The following is a 16,236-nucleotide window of genomic DNA, read 5'->3' on the forward strand; positions in this document are numbered from 1 at the left end:
CGATCTCAAACGCACTAACCCGCGGCCATTGGGAACACTATGGTGGGGGGTGTGTACAGTGGAGAAATCGAAGAGGGCCCTTGAATAAGTATTTACAGAGTGTACCGGACCAGCAAGGCTGGCCTGCTGGCTGGCTGTGGTGGCTGCCTGGGCCTGCTGGCCACGGACTCCAACAGCCTGCTCGACCAGAGACGCACCGCCAACGCAGCCCGAACTACAAGGAGTCACACAGACACACGTGGCGTTAAGGCATGCACTTGGGAAATGTGTCCCAACCTCCCGTTATGCAGCAGCTTAAAGACATAGGGATCATTATTACCCAAGGGTCGTAGCCTCGTCCTCAAGGGTCGTAGCTTCGTGTTCAAAGGGGTGTGCCGTCGTGCTCAAGGAGGGGGAGGGGGAGGAGGGCTAGAAGCCGCGGGGGTGCGGAGGAAGGAAGGCCTTGCATGCGCGTCTCCCCTCCCCACCTCCACCACCAACCCCCGCGCAATGCGGAAACCTGTGGTAAACTTCTCCCCCCCCCCCCTCCCTCCTCCCTTCCCTCCCACCCCAAGATAATGAACCAAGCATGGCTGTCCGTGTGACATGGACGTGGCCAGGGACACGCAAGTCTCCCCTCCTGCTGCAGGCATGAACGTCCCGCAGGACACGTGTGTGTGTGTGTGTGTGTGTGTGTGTGTGTTTCGGGGGGAGAGAGTTTTACACTCGTGTTGCCCCCGTCTTTTAACCTTGTATTATATGTGTATCTTTGTCTTTACTCCTGTAAGTGTATATATACACATGTTCTGTGCTGTTCACCATGTTCCTCTGATGTTCACGTTCTTATGTGGTACGCTCAAGTTCTTTGTCCCGTACACTCGTGTCCTTGCGTGGTGCTCATGTTCTTGTGTGGTGTTCGTGTTCTTGTGTGGTGTTCGTGTTCTTGTGTGGTACCTATGTCCTGGAGTTTTTGTGTGGTACTCATGTCTTTATGTGGTACTTAAGTCTTTGAGTTCTTGTGTGGTACCCGTGTTCTGTGTGGTACACCAATATCACTGTGGGGTCATTCACTCGTGTTCTTGTGTGGTACACTCACGTTCTTTTGTGATTCTAATGTTCTCGGTCACACTAATTCTTACTGTGTAGTATGTACACCCCTCCTTTGTGTGGTATGTACACCCATCCTTGTGTGGTACGTACATTCGTCCTCGTGTGGTATGTACACCCGTCCTTTGTGTAGTATGTACACCCATCCTTATGTATGTACACCCGTCCTTGTGTATGTACACTCACCCTTGTGTGGTATGTACACCGTCCTTTGTGTAGTATATACACCCATCCTTGTGTATGTACACCTGTCCTTGTGCAGTATGCACACCCATCCTTGTGTATGTACACCTGTCCTTGTGTGGTATGTAAACGTCCTTGTGCAATATGTACACCCATCCTTGTGTATGTGCACCCGTCCTTGTGTGGTATGTACACCCGTCCTTGTGTGGTACGTACACCCGTCCTTGAGTAATATGTACCCCCGTCCTTGTGCGGAATGTACACCCGCCCTTGTGTGGTATGTACACCCGTCCTTGTGTGGTATGTACACCCGTCCTTGAGTAATATGTACACCCGTCCTTGTGCGGAATGTACACCCGCCCTTGTGTGGTATGTACACCCGTCCTTGAGTAATATGTACACCCGTCCTTGTGCGGAATGTACACCCGTCCTTGTGTGGTATGCACACCCGTCCTTGAGTAACATGTACCCCCGTCCTTGTGCGGAATGTACACCCGTCCTTGTGTGGTATGTACACCCGTCCTTGTGTCTTATGAACACCCGTCCTTGTGTGGAATACAGGCAACAGTGTAGCATGAACGTTCTTGTCTGACATTCGCCTCTTTGCTTGTGTTTGCTTATATAAGTCGAAAAACATAAAACTCCTATTAGGATACCCGTGTGTGTGTGTGTGTGTGTGTGTGTGTGTGTGTGTTGTGTGTGTCACACAAGTGGGCTCATATCTCTAGCTTGTTACATGAACAACACCTGTGGAAACAAGTGTGGCATGCGACAAGCACACATGGACCGTACACATTGATGGGGCATGAGAACACCTATGTGGCATCAATGCATTTATTCATGGTGTATGTTCATGCATTCTACCTTTGAATGGCGTGACCGCACATGCCGAGAACACTCGTTTGATAACCCGTGTACGTTTGCTTGTTAAACCATAATCCTATGATGAGTATATACAACACTCCTCCCCAAGAAACTTCTTGTGTGTGTGTGTGTGTGTGTGTGTGTGTGTGTGTGTGTAGTATGTTACTGTAATGACTTTATGGTAAAGAGAATATGCGTCTGAAAAGTTGGGGGGGATGGCTTATGGTTAAGGAGGGTGGGTGGGTGGGTTATGTGGGGGTGGGTGGTTAGCTTGGGTAACGAGATGCGTGTTCAACTACTCTTCCTATACTATCCTGTCTCAAGCATTCTTTCATAATGATTTGGTGACCACGGTAATGCTATTGCTAAGAAATGGCAAGAAAACGAGCATCCGGCAGACCTTAACGACCCAATCACATTTTACCCCTCAACTAACTATACTGCCGGTAGCGTTACTGAATGTCTTAATTGGTAATAACTCTATCCAACGGCAAGTTTATAGTACATCATACTATCAACCTAATTAATTGCTAATAACTTTCACCTATCCCAAGGCAACTCTAAAGCACATCATACCACCAACCACATCGTTATGAGAGAATCATCAAGACACGACAACATACGAATGGCTGAACACGCATCTCGTTACCCAGGCGAACCAACCCCCCTACATAACTCTCCCTTTAACCACCAGGCACCCCCATCCTCCCACTTTCCCTTTAACAGTCAGGACAGTGTATACTTTGGCATGGCGATAACAGGATGTACAAGCCTTTGTGTTGGTGTTGGGATCTGAAACTTTGCGAATTGTTTTCGTTTGATATGGCGGACTTCCTGTGTGAAATACGATGTGTATTGTAAAGTTTGAGTAAATTATCTGGACAATTACTGATGTGCGATTACCTGCTCATAAAATTATCAAGGAGTAGAATAATCGTCAATATATATATATATATATATATATATATATATATATATATATATATATATATATATATATATATATATATAGCGGTAAACGTTCCTTTACCATAACGCAATGATATCCGCAAAGGGTCGAGTGCATTGGTTCGAATCCTGGTTGCGCGCAGTCGGTCCCGTAAGCCCGCAAGGGATGGTCGATATATTAGGTACCTGGCTCAGGATATATATATATATATATATATATATATATATATATATATATATATATATATATATATATATATATATATAATTCAAAAACGTCTGAACTCAGTACAATGGCAACGATTTAGCTAAAGTTCAGCTTCCTGGTGAACTCAAGGGAATTTGGAACGAATGACAGCAGCAACATCACAACATCAATTCTCATATTCCATCATGTTATTCGACACATGTGCTACTCGTAGTAACATCTGCAGGTGCAGAATGGCTGGCAAAGCTGATTCCATTCCCCTGGTCGCTTGCTCGCTATCATGGCTTCTTTCCCGAAATTTTTTTTTGTGTTTGTTTATATCAATCAATTTCTATCTATGAATCTATGTTACTGATACCCTGAACTGATATTACAAAATCTAAATCACCTCTTTAAACCTTTAGATATGCCGTTTTTTTCTTCTAATCAATAAATTGGAGAAAGTGTGAATGTTTGTTAGTTATCAGCAGACATAACAATATGATCATTGTGTTGTGCTGCAGCAGCGGCAGCTGTTCTCAATATGATCCTGTCAACATTTTCGAAACAGTTTATGGTCTTTGATCAGGAGGGAAAGCCAAGCTTGCAGTGAATTCCACCGTCTCTGTGTGACGACGGCCTGTGCAGAAACAGACGACTTAACTAGGTTAAAAGTTAGGCAATTACGCAGAGTTAGAATAGTTTAGGCTAAACTACACCAATGTCATCTTTTACCACCGTGAAGATCCCACTTACTGTAATGTGACTTCCTGTCCACATGTGTAATGAATACATCGCTGGAACCTGGAGACACATAAGTGGTAGAAGTAGTGTTAGTAGTAGTAGATAAGTAGTAGAAGTAATATTATTATTATTATTATTATTATTATTATTATTAGTAGTAGTAGTAGTAGTAGTAGTAGTAGAAGTAGTAGTAATAGTATACTCTATGGCAAAGGAAATTCATATTGGTCTATTATCTCGATATTTCAACATTTTTGTCTACGAAAGTCCACAACGTGGGTTGTATGTATACTTAATGTATTCTTTAACTCCTGTTCAACACAGTAATGGAATAAGATATATAGAGAAGCTGCAAATAGAAAATATGTGGTACGAACACTGTACTATGAGCTGGTTAAGTGTTGTCTTATAATAGACCCTGAAATAATGTTAATATTGATCCTTCAGGAACAAGTAACAGATCAAAAGTGGCCAGAATTGTGTCTCAGCATTTTGGAAACGCAAACACATGCCTCGGTACCAAGAGAGAACTTGTAATGTGATCATCATGGAGTCATAAGGTACAAGCTCGGTGAAGAACTTGTTTTCCGCTTATCCCTAATGTTCTCATACGTTTTTGAAAGTGTGTGTGTGTGTGTGTGTGTGTGTGTGTGTGTGTGTGTGTGTGTGTGTGTGTGTGTGTGTGTGTGTGTGTGTGTGTGTGTGTGTGTGTGTGTGTGTGTGTGTGTGTGTGTGTGTGTGTGTGTGTGTGTGTGTGTGTGTGTGTGTGTGTGTGTGTGTGTGTGTGTGTGTGTGTGTGTGTGTGTGTGTGTGTGTGTGTGTGTGTGTGTGTGTGTGTGTGTGTGTGTGTGTGTGTGTGTGTGTGTGTGTGTGTGTGTGTGTGTGTGTGTGTGTGTGTGTGTGTGTGTGTGTGTGTGTGTGTGTGTGTGTGTGTGTGTGTGTGTGTGTGTGTGTGTGTGTGTGTGTGTGTGTGTGTGTGTGTGTGTGTGTGTGTGTGTGTGTGTGTGTGTGTGTGTGTGTGTGTGTGTGTGTGTGTGTGTGTGTGTGTGTGTGTGTGTGTGTGTGTGTGTGTGTGTGTGTGTGTGTGTGTGTGTGTGTGTGTGTGTGTGTGTGTGTGTGTGTGTGTGTGTGTGTGTGTGTGTGTGTGTGTGTGTGTGTGTGTGTGTGTGTGTGTGTGTGTGTGTGTGTGTGTGTGTGTGTGTGTGTGTGTGTGTGTGTGTGTGTGTGTGTGTGTGTGTGTGTGTGTGTGTGTGTGTGTGTGTGTGTGTGTGTGTGTGTGTGTGTGTGTGTGTGTGTGTGTGTGTGTGTGTGTGTGTGTGTGTGTGTGTGTGTGTGTGTGTGTGTGTGTGTGTGTGTGTGTGTGTGTGTGTGTGTGTGTGTGTGTGTGTGTGTGTGTGTGTGTGTGTGTGTGTGTGTGTGTGTGTGTGTGTGTGTGTGTGTGTGTGTGTGTGTGTGTGTGTGTGTGTGTGTGTGTGTGTGTGTGTGTGTGTGTGTGTGTGTGTGTGTGTGTGTGTGTGTGTGTGTGTGTGTGTGTGTGTGTGTGTGTGTGTGTGTGTGTGTGTGTGTGTGTGTGTGTGTGTGTGTGTGTGTGTGTGTGTGTGTGTGTGTGTGTGTGTGTGTGTGTGTGTGTGTGTGTGTGTGTGTGTGTGTGTGTGTGTGTGTGTGTGTGTGTGTGTGTGTGTGTGTGTGTGTGTGTGTGTGTGTGTGTGTGTGTGTGTGTGTGTGTGTGTGTGTGTGTGTGTGTGTGTGTGTGTGTGTGTGTGTGTGTGTGTGTGTGTGTGTGTGTGTGTGTGTGTGTGTGTGTGTGTGTGTGTGTGTGTGTGTGTGTGTGTGTGTGTGTGTGTGTGTGTGTGTGTGTGTGTGTGTGTGTGTGTGTGTGTGTGTGTGTGTGTGTGTGTGTGTGTGTGTGTGTGTGTGTGTGTGTGTGTGTGTGTGTGTGTGTGTGTGTGTGTGTGTGTGTGTGTGTGTGTGTGTGTGTGTGTGTGTGTGTGTGTGTGTGTGTGTGTGTGTGTGTGTGTGTGTGTGTGTGTGTGTGTGTGTGTGTGTGTGTGTGTGTGTGTGTGTGTGTGTGTGTGTGTGTGTGTGTGTGTGTGTGTGTGTGTGTGTGTGTGTGTGTGTGTGTGTGTGTGTGTGTGTGTGTGTGTGTGTGTGTGTGTGTGTGTGTGTGTGTGTGTGTGTGTGTGTGTGTGTGTGTGTGTGTGTGTGTGTGTGTGTGTGTGTGTGTGTGTGTGTGTGTGTGTGTGTGTGTGTGTGTGTGTGTGTGTGTGTGTGTGTGTGTGTGTGTGTGTGTGTGTGTGTGTGTGTGTGTGTGTGTGTGTGTGTGTGTGTGTGTGTGTGTGTGTGTGTGTGTGTGTGTGTGTGTGTGTGTGTGTGTGTGTGTGTGTGTGTGTGTGTGTGTGTGTGTGTGTGTGTGTGTGTGTGTGTGTGTGTGTGTGTGTGTGTGTGTGTGTGTGTGTGTGTGTGTGTGTGTGTGTGTGTGTGTGTGTGTGTGTGTGTGTGTGTGTGTGTGTGTGTGTGTGTGTGTGTGTGTGTGTGTGTGTGTGTGTGTGTGTGTGTGTGTGTGTGTGTGTGTGTGTGTGTGTGTGTGTGTGTGTGTGTGTGTGTGTGTGTGTGTGTGTGTGTGTGTGTGTGTGTGTGTGTGTGTGTGTGTGTGTGTGTGTGTGTGTGTGTGTGTGTGTGTGTGTGTGTGTGTGTGTGTGTGTGTGTGTGTGTGTGTGTGTGTGTGTGTGTGTGTGTGTGTGTGTGTGTGTGTGTGTGTGTGTGTGTGTGTGTGTGTGTGTGTGTGTGTGTGTGTGTGTGTGTGTGTGTGTGTGTGTGTGTGTGTGTGTGTGTGTGTGTGTGTGTGTGTGTGTGTGTGTGTGTGTGTGTGTGTGTGTGTGTGTGTGTGTGTGTGTGTGTGTGTGTGTGTGTGTGTGTGTGTGTGTGTGTGTGTGTGTGTGTGTGTGTGTGTGTGTGTGTGTGTGTGTGTGTGTGTGTGTGTGTGTGTGTGTGTGTGTGTGTGTGTGTGTGTGTGTGTGTGTGTGTGTGTGTGTGTGTGTGTGTGTGTGTGTGTGTGTGTGTGTGTGTGTGTGTGTGTGTGTGTGTGTGTGTGTGTGTGTGTGTGTGTGTGTGTGTGTGTGTGTGTGTGTGTGTGTGTGTGTGTGTGTGTGTGTGTGTGTGTGTGTGTGTGTGTGTGTGTGTGTGTGTGTGTGTGTGTGTGTGTGTGTGTGTGTGTGTGTGTGTGTGTGTGTGTGTGTGTGTGTGTGTGTGTGTGTGTGTGTGTGTGTGTGTGTGTGTGTGTGTGTGTGTGTGTGTGTGTGTGTGTGTGTGTGTGTGTGTGTGTGTGTGTGTGTGTGTGTGTGTGTGTGTGTGTGTGTGTGTGTGTGTGTGTGTGTGTGTGTGTGTGTGTGTGTGTGTGTGTGTGTGTGTGTGTGTGTGTGTGTGTGTGTGTGTGTGTGTGTGTGTGTGTGTGTGTGTGTGTGTGTGTGTGTGTGTGTGTGTGTGTGTGTGTGTGTGTGTGTGTGTGTGTGTGTGTGTGTGTGTGTGTGTGTGTGTGTGTGTGTGTGTGTGTGTGTGTGTGTGTGTGTGTGTGTGTGTGTGTGTGTGTGTGTGTGTGTGTGTGTGTGTGTGTATACTAATCTACTATTCTGCTAAGGTTAATCCTTAGACTTTGCGTGCCTGATGACTGAAATCACACCAAATCATAAAACAGAGGAACGTCAGCTTTATACCAAATATACATCGACTTACCCCCTTGTATAATTTCGTTTCTCATAGTGAAAAAAGCTATATGAGCCGGATGACTGAAAAATCATACCAGATCACAAAACAAGAGTAACGCCAGTTTAATACCACATATGCAATACCCTGTACATACTTCCGCTTCACGTAGTGAGTATTCTCGAATCAATAAAGAATCATAAGGTATTTTTCACCATGGACGCTTTGATCAAACACAACAGCTGAAGAGTCGTTACTCACTTTCAACTTCCCATGCGTTAGACAAGGAATCTAAAGACACTAACTGGAAAATCTTCAATGACTGTGATATTGTTTTACGTGGTGCTGGAACATTCATATAAAGAGAGAATACAGCTTTTTTCTCTCAGATATCAACACTGTCCGTACTTTTCATAAACTACAACAACAATAATTAAAAAAAAGTGGATTACAGACACGAAGAGCAATCTATGGCTACTTCTAAAACGCCGAAGGACTGCAACGCATTTCAACCGTTCTCCAACAGCTCAAGACGCGCAGTGCAAAGAAAAAAAAGGGGAAAAAAAATCGAAAACCCTGGAGATCAGCCCCGAGCCTCACGCCATCAATGACAAGACGGAACAGTCCATCACAGACGACCAGAATAATGACTGATCTTAAAATCCCATTATAACTGTACGCTGCACTGTCTCAAATACCACAGGTAAATAATACATCAATGGGAGATCCTGACTTAACGTGTGGCCACACTGGAACCGTTCGAACACACACACACACACACACACACACACACACACACACACAAATGTATATGCTGGATTTACTGCTTTAGTGGTAATTCCTCGTACTGTTCCTCAAAAAGATGTTTTGCAGCCAGAAGTGATGGATCAGAGGCCGATCAAGGAAGGTGTCATGACCATGAGCCGACAAAGAGATTTGGTAACCTACGATGGAAAATAACAGCGACATGAGCCACCAACTTCCGACAACCCATCATCAGCAAAGCCACCCCTGGTTTTATGAATACAAACCAAGCTTCCAGTGGCGGGGAAGCTTAAATGGACATACCAAGCTTCCAATGATGAAGCTTAAAAAGAGTCAATAAAATGTTCAGCACAAACAAGGAAAAAACAAACAAAAAAAGATTTACACGAGAGGGATTGTTTGTCTTGGCGGAAAAAGAGAATTTATCCCGTTTTCAGTAAACTAGCTTGAACCTACTTTGCATATTCGCCACAAAGTGCACCGAGTGAACTGTCATTTCGTGGTGCTGGTGTGATTCATGAATAGAGGGAGGAACTGATTAAGCTATGACAAAGCAGAAACGCTTTCAATACTTGGAATTAAATACAAAGGTTTAAAAATGTAGAGAGAGTACGTCACGAAACGTAAGAGGAATAAAATAAAGATATTTTACAAAGTTTTAACTATTTGTGTAAAGAGCAGAGACTGAGGGATATGTGGTTGCTTGGATGCATTACGAGTTGGGTCTTCGCCCAACACAAATGTCGAGTGTCTGACTCGTACATATTGAAGAAATATACCAGAATTTCAATATCATCAGAAAGCATCAATTTACATGATATTACGTGACTGACTTTGCTGTGAATCAATCAGTAATCATGTTGCTGATAAAATGGCCTATCTGTGCTTTTAACATTATAACATAGTTCATGACCAGGGGCATCAGTGACATAACTACAGCTTGTTCCTATGCATCCGCATAAGCATTGAATCTGGCATCTGTTACATCCCTTAAATATATATATATATATATATATATATATATATATATATATATATATATATATATATATATATATATTTCAGCAAGGGTCTAATGCGAGGCTGTAACTAACACCTGCCTCAACCGCTTACTGGTGCATATGTTTCCTAACTAAAGGTGAGTGATGATGTAAATGCTAATGCAAATATAATAAATTATTTGATAGCGCATCACCGGAGGCTCAAGCACTAACTAGAGATGCATATACGTTGGCATACTTTGATACATCCGTCCCTCCCTTTAAAGTATACGACATACATTCAGAATTTTAGGGATCACCTCGACATGAAGAATCGTACAGAGAACAATTCATTCGCAAGTTAGCTTTTTTTAATGGAGAATTACTGTGTTCTGTACTAACGATCAATAAAGAGACCAAAGCATATATATATTGATATAAAGATATGGTACATATATACAAGGTTAGGAGACGTGGCAACACGACTGTAAAATTCTACCCGTAACACGCAATTAGTAGTATAATCACAAACACTTTCCTCTCAAGGAGATAACGATAATACAAGTCTAACACACAAGCAAAACTGGCAGGTTAAATCTTCCCGTAGCCCAGTGGCCAAACACAGCAGCAACAGAATCTAAAGAAATACCACAGTTAAACTCAGCATAAAAACCTGAAACAGTCCTGCGGGGATGGACGTCAGAGCCAGTACCCACCCACTATTATCAAAGGTCCGTTCCCCTAGCACGGACCACCCACTCCATCAATGGCGTAAAGGACCCCAAGAGTTTATATTTGTCCCGTGACAAACCTGTCACCCACTTCGTTTTCACTACATCCACTTCTGTACACTAAACAATCATATCAATACCACTTCCGTACAGTGAACGTTCTTCTTGATATCTAAAATTACTGAAGCGATACAGTATCCGACATCTACTAATTCATAAGCATGATTACAATCAAAGTGGTGTTGTATGAGACTGAAATATTCAACCACGACAGACCACTACATCTTGACCGATCCGCTAATTCATACCTGGGGTAAATACAGCCTTCAAGATCACGGAATATGTATTCCACCGAACATACAATAACATCGAGTAATTTCCCTAGTGCCCTTCCGTCATGTCAACACGACATGGGTGCCATTTCATTCAAATGAACCTCCTGTATATATATATAAAGACATTCTAATGTCTTTCATTACACCCGATACGGTGAGCAGGGCAGCGAGGACCTGCTGTGAACTCTTTTAAGAGCCCATGGTTCAAAATCCTGACGAACGCTGGTACTGACGGATGTCCTGCTAAATAACCCTGCTCTCCTTGGCGGCCTTCTCACTTCACACGTTCAAGGTAAGAAGGGATCCGGCAGGATGCTTTGCATATGTCCGTGACAGTACATTGGCATTAGTCCGATCCCTTAAAAGGTGTTAATCAAACAAGAAAGCAGTACAGTATTTTGGCATGTACTTTCCATGATCACAGCTTCCATTTTATTCACAAAAACATCCCCTGTATTCAGTTACTGAGGTCTCATATCTATTTCTACTATGTCCTATTTCGGTGTCATCGTCATCACGAATGTTGTCATTTGTTATATGTATAATTATATAAATATACCACGACACGTCATCCTTACCCGGGAGCAGAGGTTATAGTAAGGTAAATATTCAAAATTTTGCGCCAAATTCTCGGTAGTTGGTGTTCTGGCAACCTCGCCTCGCCACTCACTCAACGTTAAAGAGCCCACGTGCCTTGCTCATGGCCACGGCAGGGGGCATCTGGCCGCGGGTGGTGGTGGACCAGAGGTGCTGTGACTGGGGTACTAACCCCCTCACCCCCAACCCTGTACGACCTTCAGCAGGTGGTGGTCTGGGTGCCAGACTCCGTCTGCATCACTTGAAAGGGCATGAACGTAAAGCAGAAAGGCCCTTTGGCAGTATCACGGAAAAGGAAATTAGTCTCACTTTACAAGTCTCTACTGACAAATGAAAAGCGAACGCACTCATTCATGAAACTAAAAGCGTCATCCCTGACAAATGAGAACAAACAGCACTTTATGCTGTCATGTCTGACATTCCCAGGCAATAACAGCGGCACGCCATGACTCACAGTAAAGGCAGGTTAGCTATCTCAGGCTTAACAGTTCTTCCTCTTGTCAAACCCATTACAGTTAAGCGCCACTGGTCTTCGTTCGGTGTATTTCGGGTAAGCTAATTTGTCGTTTCTGTTTAGTGCTGGTTTACATCAACTCTGACTGGAAATTATGGACACAAACTCGGATCTGCAAGTCGTCACTCAGTGTCAGTCACTGGCGTTCACACGGAGCCAAAGCCAATCACTGTCAGGAGGCAGTAAGTTATGGCTGAGGGTAAGTACAACTGGAAATAGCGAGTAATAGTCTCAGGGAACCACAGAAGTTACGTTAGCAGTCACAGCACGGGCTGCTGGTCATCACTTGGCAGACGTTTATGATGGCCTATTTTCCCTCCCTCCGTATACTCAACCCTTATCAAATTAACCCACGGACCGGAATTACACATGAAACAAGTACACATAGAATAAAGAAAATGCAGCAAATATCCGGGAAGCAAAACGCTTTAGAGTCAAAGTAATAAGGGAGAGTGGCGGAGTAACAACACTGCGACTACCTACAGTGGACATTGTATCAGAAAGGATTGATCACAATCCTAATTTGTAACTATAATTCCGTCTACTTCACCCACTTTCGCTAATATTCGTATTCATCGCATTAAAGAGACAGCAAAAACGAAGTTACAGGAAGAAAACTCGGGCAAATAACGTTAAAATACGGAGAAACTGTTTTTGTGATCAAATAAATTATCAGTCATGATAATAAAAGGATCTCTTTACCAAACACTGAACCGATCCAAACGCCAAATAAGAAAGGGCTTGATGTCATACAAGTGACGCAAAGACTTATAAAATGTTAAACCTAATAGACTGCAAATGTACGAGACACACGCGAGCACTATTTCAGAAATATTAACTTACATTTAGTTATGCTCATGAACTTTTATTTTGTTTTCTCAGCACATGATGCTATTTGATGACAAATGCTACTTCTACTAATGAATTATTAAAGGCAAGTAATACCACAAACTTTCTTGGGCATATTTATGTCTTTTCGAATGTCAATTTCAACTAATTTACATATGAACCGATAGGATGAACTTAAGTTCACTCATTCAAAAACTTTTCCTTTAATGTATCAAGGTGCAAATTACGGATCCTTCCAATGATCTACGGAGGTTTAGCCACCAGCTTAAACTGAGGTATTTTCGCTAGAGCCATGGAGATGGGCAAGCTAACTTCAGCTCTTTATATTTCCACGTAAACTTCCTTTAATATTCCCTACTATGTTATACCACTCATCCTCGATTACAGTGAAATGTGTCGCTGAGCAATGAAGAATTTCCTCAGAAAAATGTAGCACCACCAGGAAACGACGTGACAGCTAAGTACATGACCCACCATCACCAAAACCAACACTAAAAACCCGCAGACTTTTCGATCAAGGCGTCACGTCCACCTACATTCCACAACCACAAGCGCTGCTTCCTTATTCCACTTTCAACTTCGAATTCAAATGGAACTTAACTCCTACGTACTTTTCAGACATATTCGTAAAACGGGAATACATAACAAGGTGAAACTGATACTGTTCCACTAGGCTCTGCTCTATAATTTTTACCAAATAACCTGAGACACATGTAGAAAGCCTACCTGGTAGTTGGGCCCTGGGGTGCCCTGGGTGGAACTTTACCGGTAGTAATTCTCTCCAACATTCAGCACACTCTTGGATTCACTAATACTACTAGATACTTCTCATAAGGCATTTCAAAGCCAGTTCATCATCGGAAACAACCGTTTCGACGATATGTGGTACTCAACTTGAAAGTACCGACACTTGTGGTCACGAGTTCAAGATTTCTCTCAAGTGTTCCACTTACGCGACTAAGTTTAGTAGCAGAACTTTAACTTTTTGTGCATACAAGTTGTTCTGCTTCAATACTTGTCTAATCAACTATCACAGGTTTAGTAAATGGAATGGTCTCGTTGACTGCAAAATGTCTGTCAAGTGAAGACTGATATCCCCTTCCTTTTGAGCACTGGTTACACTTGCCCGTAACCATTTAAGTCCATGTAAACAAAAGTCTGAAGGTTGTCACAGGGTAAAAACAGAACAGCGACGCTGGGGGAGTTAGGGAAGGAGTGTTCCGGAGGAAAATTTAAGTCGGGAGGAAGCTCAAGAATCGTATTTCTCTCTATTGTCTCATGTGCTTCACGCTTGTGTGGCTCCTTGGCGTCACCCCGTTCTCTTTCCCCAAGTTTCTACACATAACAATACTTCTTTCCCTGACAGCGAACCGGCCCACTAGTCCTTTCATGAACTCGAAATAGCTCAATGGAATTTGTTTTCACGCACAGGTTGCTGCAGCGATAATAATCACACTAAAAATGGTTATTTTGCAGTCTCGTCACGCCTGGTTTTGCACTTTTTTTGGTTTTTATTTTTTTTTTCTTAAGCTTGAGGCTTCAGTATCCGATTACTACAATACACCTTCCTGCACACGCCAACTTGGTACACTGCAAGGGGTTCCTGCATGGAGCCTCCTTTTCACGAGCAGCAGCAGTAGCACCGCCTGTGAACCGTAGGAGAATGCGGAGCGGTCTGAGCGGTGAGAGCGGAGGAATGACGCTCCCTCACACTCCCGCGACCACCGCCATACTGCCTGACAGCTCGGGCTCGCTGGGTGGACGCGCCAGTCCCGCTCACCCAGTCAGACGGGCTCTGCCAGGCTACCTCGACAGGTTTTCAGACTTACCACTGCCACCTCCTTCCTCTACCACGATAGACAGGACGGCAGGCGTCTTACAGTAAGTATATTATATGAAACTTATCAAAGTCAAAACACAGTGAGGATAATGGGTTCGCCAAACTACAGGGTTTAACTGCCCGTCACTGTGGACATTTCACGCATGTTGATTAGGTAAAAGTGAGAAATTCAAAGAACATATCCGGTGTAATTTATGGTAGAGAACATGATTTGATGGGATTACTGGAAACAATGTTTATTTATTAAACAGAGGATCCAATATTACTATCCTTTCGATGTCTTATCATTTTATTCCCTCTGCTCGCTCACTCACCCTTACCCGTCTTACTCTCCCTTCTCTACAGTACTCATCACAAACTCTTCTCCGTAGATTGCACTTATGATTACTGCTTCTCTACCCCATCTCTATGTAATATCCTTTCCCCTCAAATTCAGCTTAGTCACCTACGGTTTTTCAGTCTCCATAGATAAATCCTTAACTCACATCGTCCATTCTCTCCTGGATGCCCTCCTTCTCCGCCTTTCTCCCACCCACTCCATTCCTCGTCTTCTGCTTCCCTCCCGACCCCTCTCTGCCTGCCTCCCCACCGCTGAGTTCAGGCAGACAGACAGAACGTGAACAGGGCTCTTGCCTGGCGACTTACCACAGGTTGTTCTTTGATTCTCACGGCCCTCTAGTAAAAAAGAAAAAAATAATCCCGCATTCCTTGGAAATATGAAGTCATCCCTTTCGCTTTTATCACATTTGAACTGAATTCAAAAGTTTAGACTGAGCCTAACGGTTCGCCTCACACCGTAAACTAACTTGTGAAATAGATCTTAACAGTTATACATTGATACACAGAATTATAATCCTTAGCATTTAAAAAAATGAGTTGCACTCGATCTGATCATCAGTTGATCAATATCGTGAAGGCCAGTTTTCCACCAAGAAAAAGAAAAATGTGAAGAAAATGTTAAAAGAAGGCGGCAAATCCTTGAGGAGGGCAAAAAGACTAGAAAATATTTTAAAGTTTGGTACACTGTAGCTCAACAAGGCACAACGGTATTTACTTGCCTTATCAAGGTATCTTTCGAAACAAAATAATCTATTCATCTGATGGAAAACGAGGATAAAAGTCAAATTCATGAAATTATTAGATATATAGATTAAGCCGACCCGGTTGTGTAGGCCGGCAAGCAATTGATGTTGAAGCAGTCCTGGATCCTGTTAAATCGAAGTCAACAGTGGGACTAATAAACAGAAGCCGATGCTGAGAGAGGGGCTGCCTTATCAACATGTACTCCTCGTTACATAATATTACTTTCTTAGTGGTTAATCAGAGCACTTACGACATATGATTGGCGTCTGGTCTAAATGTTAAGAGGTACGATTTATGTTATCTTGTGTAGCGCTCTTGCAGCGTCCCAGATATCCACGGCAAAGGCTAGGCTTTGTTGAATTTAGAAACAATGGTAGTTGCTTCACCTGGGCTTGGCTAATATTTTTACAGCGGAGATTATACATACAGAACTATTTTTTCAAGTACATCATATTCGACATTATTCCTTTCTCCCTAACAAAGGCCCATTAATAACCTTTCTCGAGTCAGAAATATATATTGTGTCAGTCACTTTTCTTACGTTCTAATATCTAAAATTACAGATGAGTTAGTTTTGCTCTGACTCTCCTAAAAGAAAAGAAAAAATATAAGGGAAACCGATTAAAAGTGTAAAACTACAATCTTGGTACATAGAATCCTCGGTAAGTAAGCAGCATTTTCTTTTCCCCCTGAGAGAGCAGTGGCTTGTTTTCACATGAAATCTGGGCGAGGCGAGCGCAGTTCCGCCATCGATGGCCTAAAGCCATCGATCTATGCTACAAAAAGGCGGTCTTCTTTGCAGGCACGATGACTAACTCCCGTATACACTTG

The 16,236-nt window shown here is 43.7% G+C and overlaps 1 protein-coding gene across 3 annotated transcripts in view; it reads right to left on the bottom strand.

Annotated features, from left to right (window-relative positions):
- LOC139763435 (uncharacterized) overlaps positions 1 to 16,236 on the bottom strand; it is a 79,562-nt gene that overhangs the window by 32,130 nt on the left and 31,196 nt on the right. Inside the window, exon 1 of one of the 3 annotated variants that reach the window (XM_071689479.1) lies at positions 13,209 to 14,207. The exons of 1 other annotated variant lie outside the window; for it this stretch is intronic. In XM_071689479.1, the coding sequence (XP_071545580.1) occupies positions 13,209 to 13,270 (62 nt within the window). In that variant the 5' untranslated portion in view covers positions 13,271 to 14,207. Of the gene's footprint in view, positions 1 to 13,208; positions 14,208 to 16,236 lie in introns of those variants that run through there. One more of the 3 variants, XM_071689471.1, reaches the window with a different exon arrangement.

Source organism: Panulirus ornatus, chromosome 3 (assembly GCF_036320965.1).
Source record: "Panulirus ornatus isolate Po-2019 chromosome 3, ASM3632096v1, whole genome shotgun sequence".
In the NCBI taxonomy this organism is placed as follows: domain Eukaryota; kingdom Metazoa; phylum Arthropoda; class Malacostraca; order Decapoda; family Palinuridae; genus Panulirus; species Panulirus ornatus.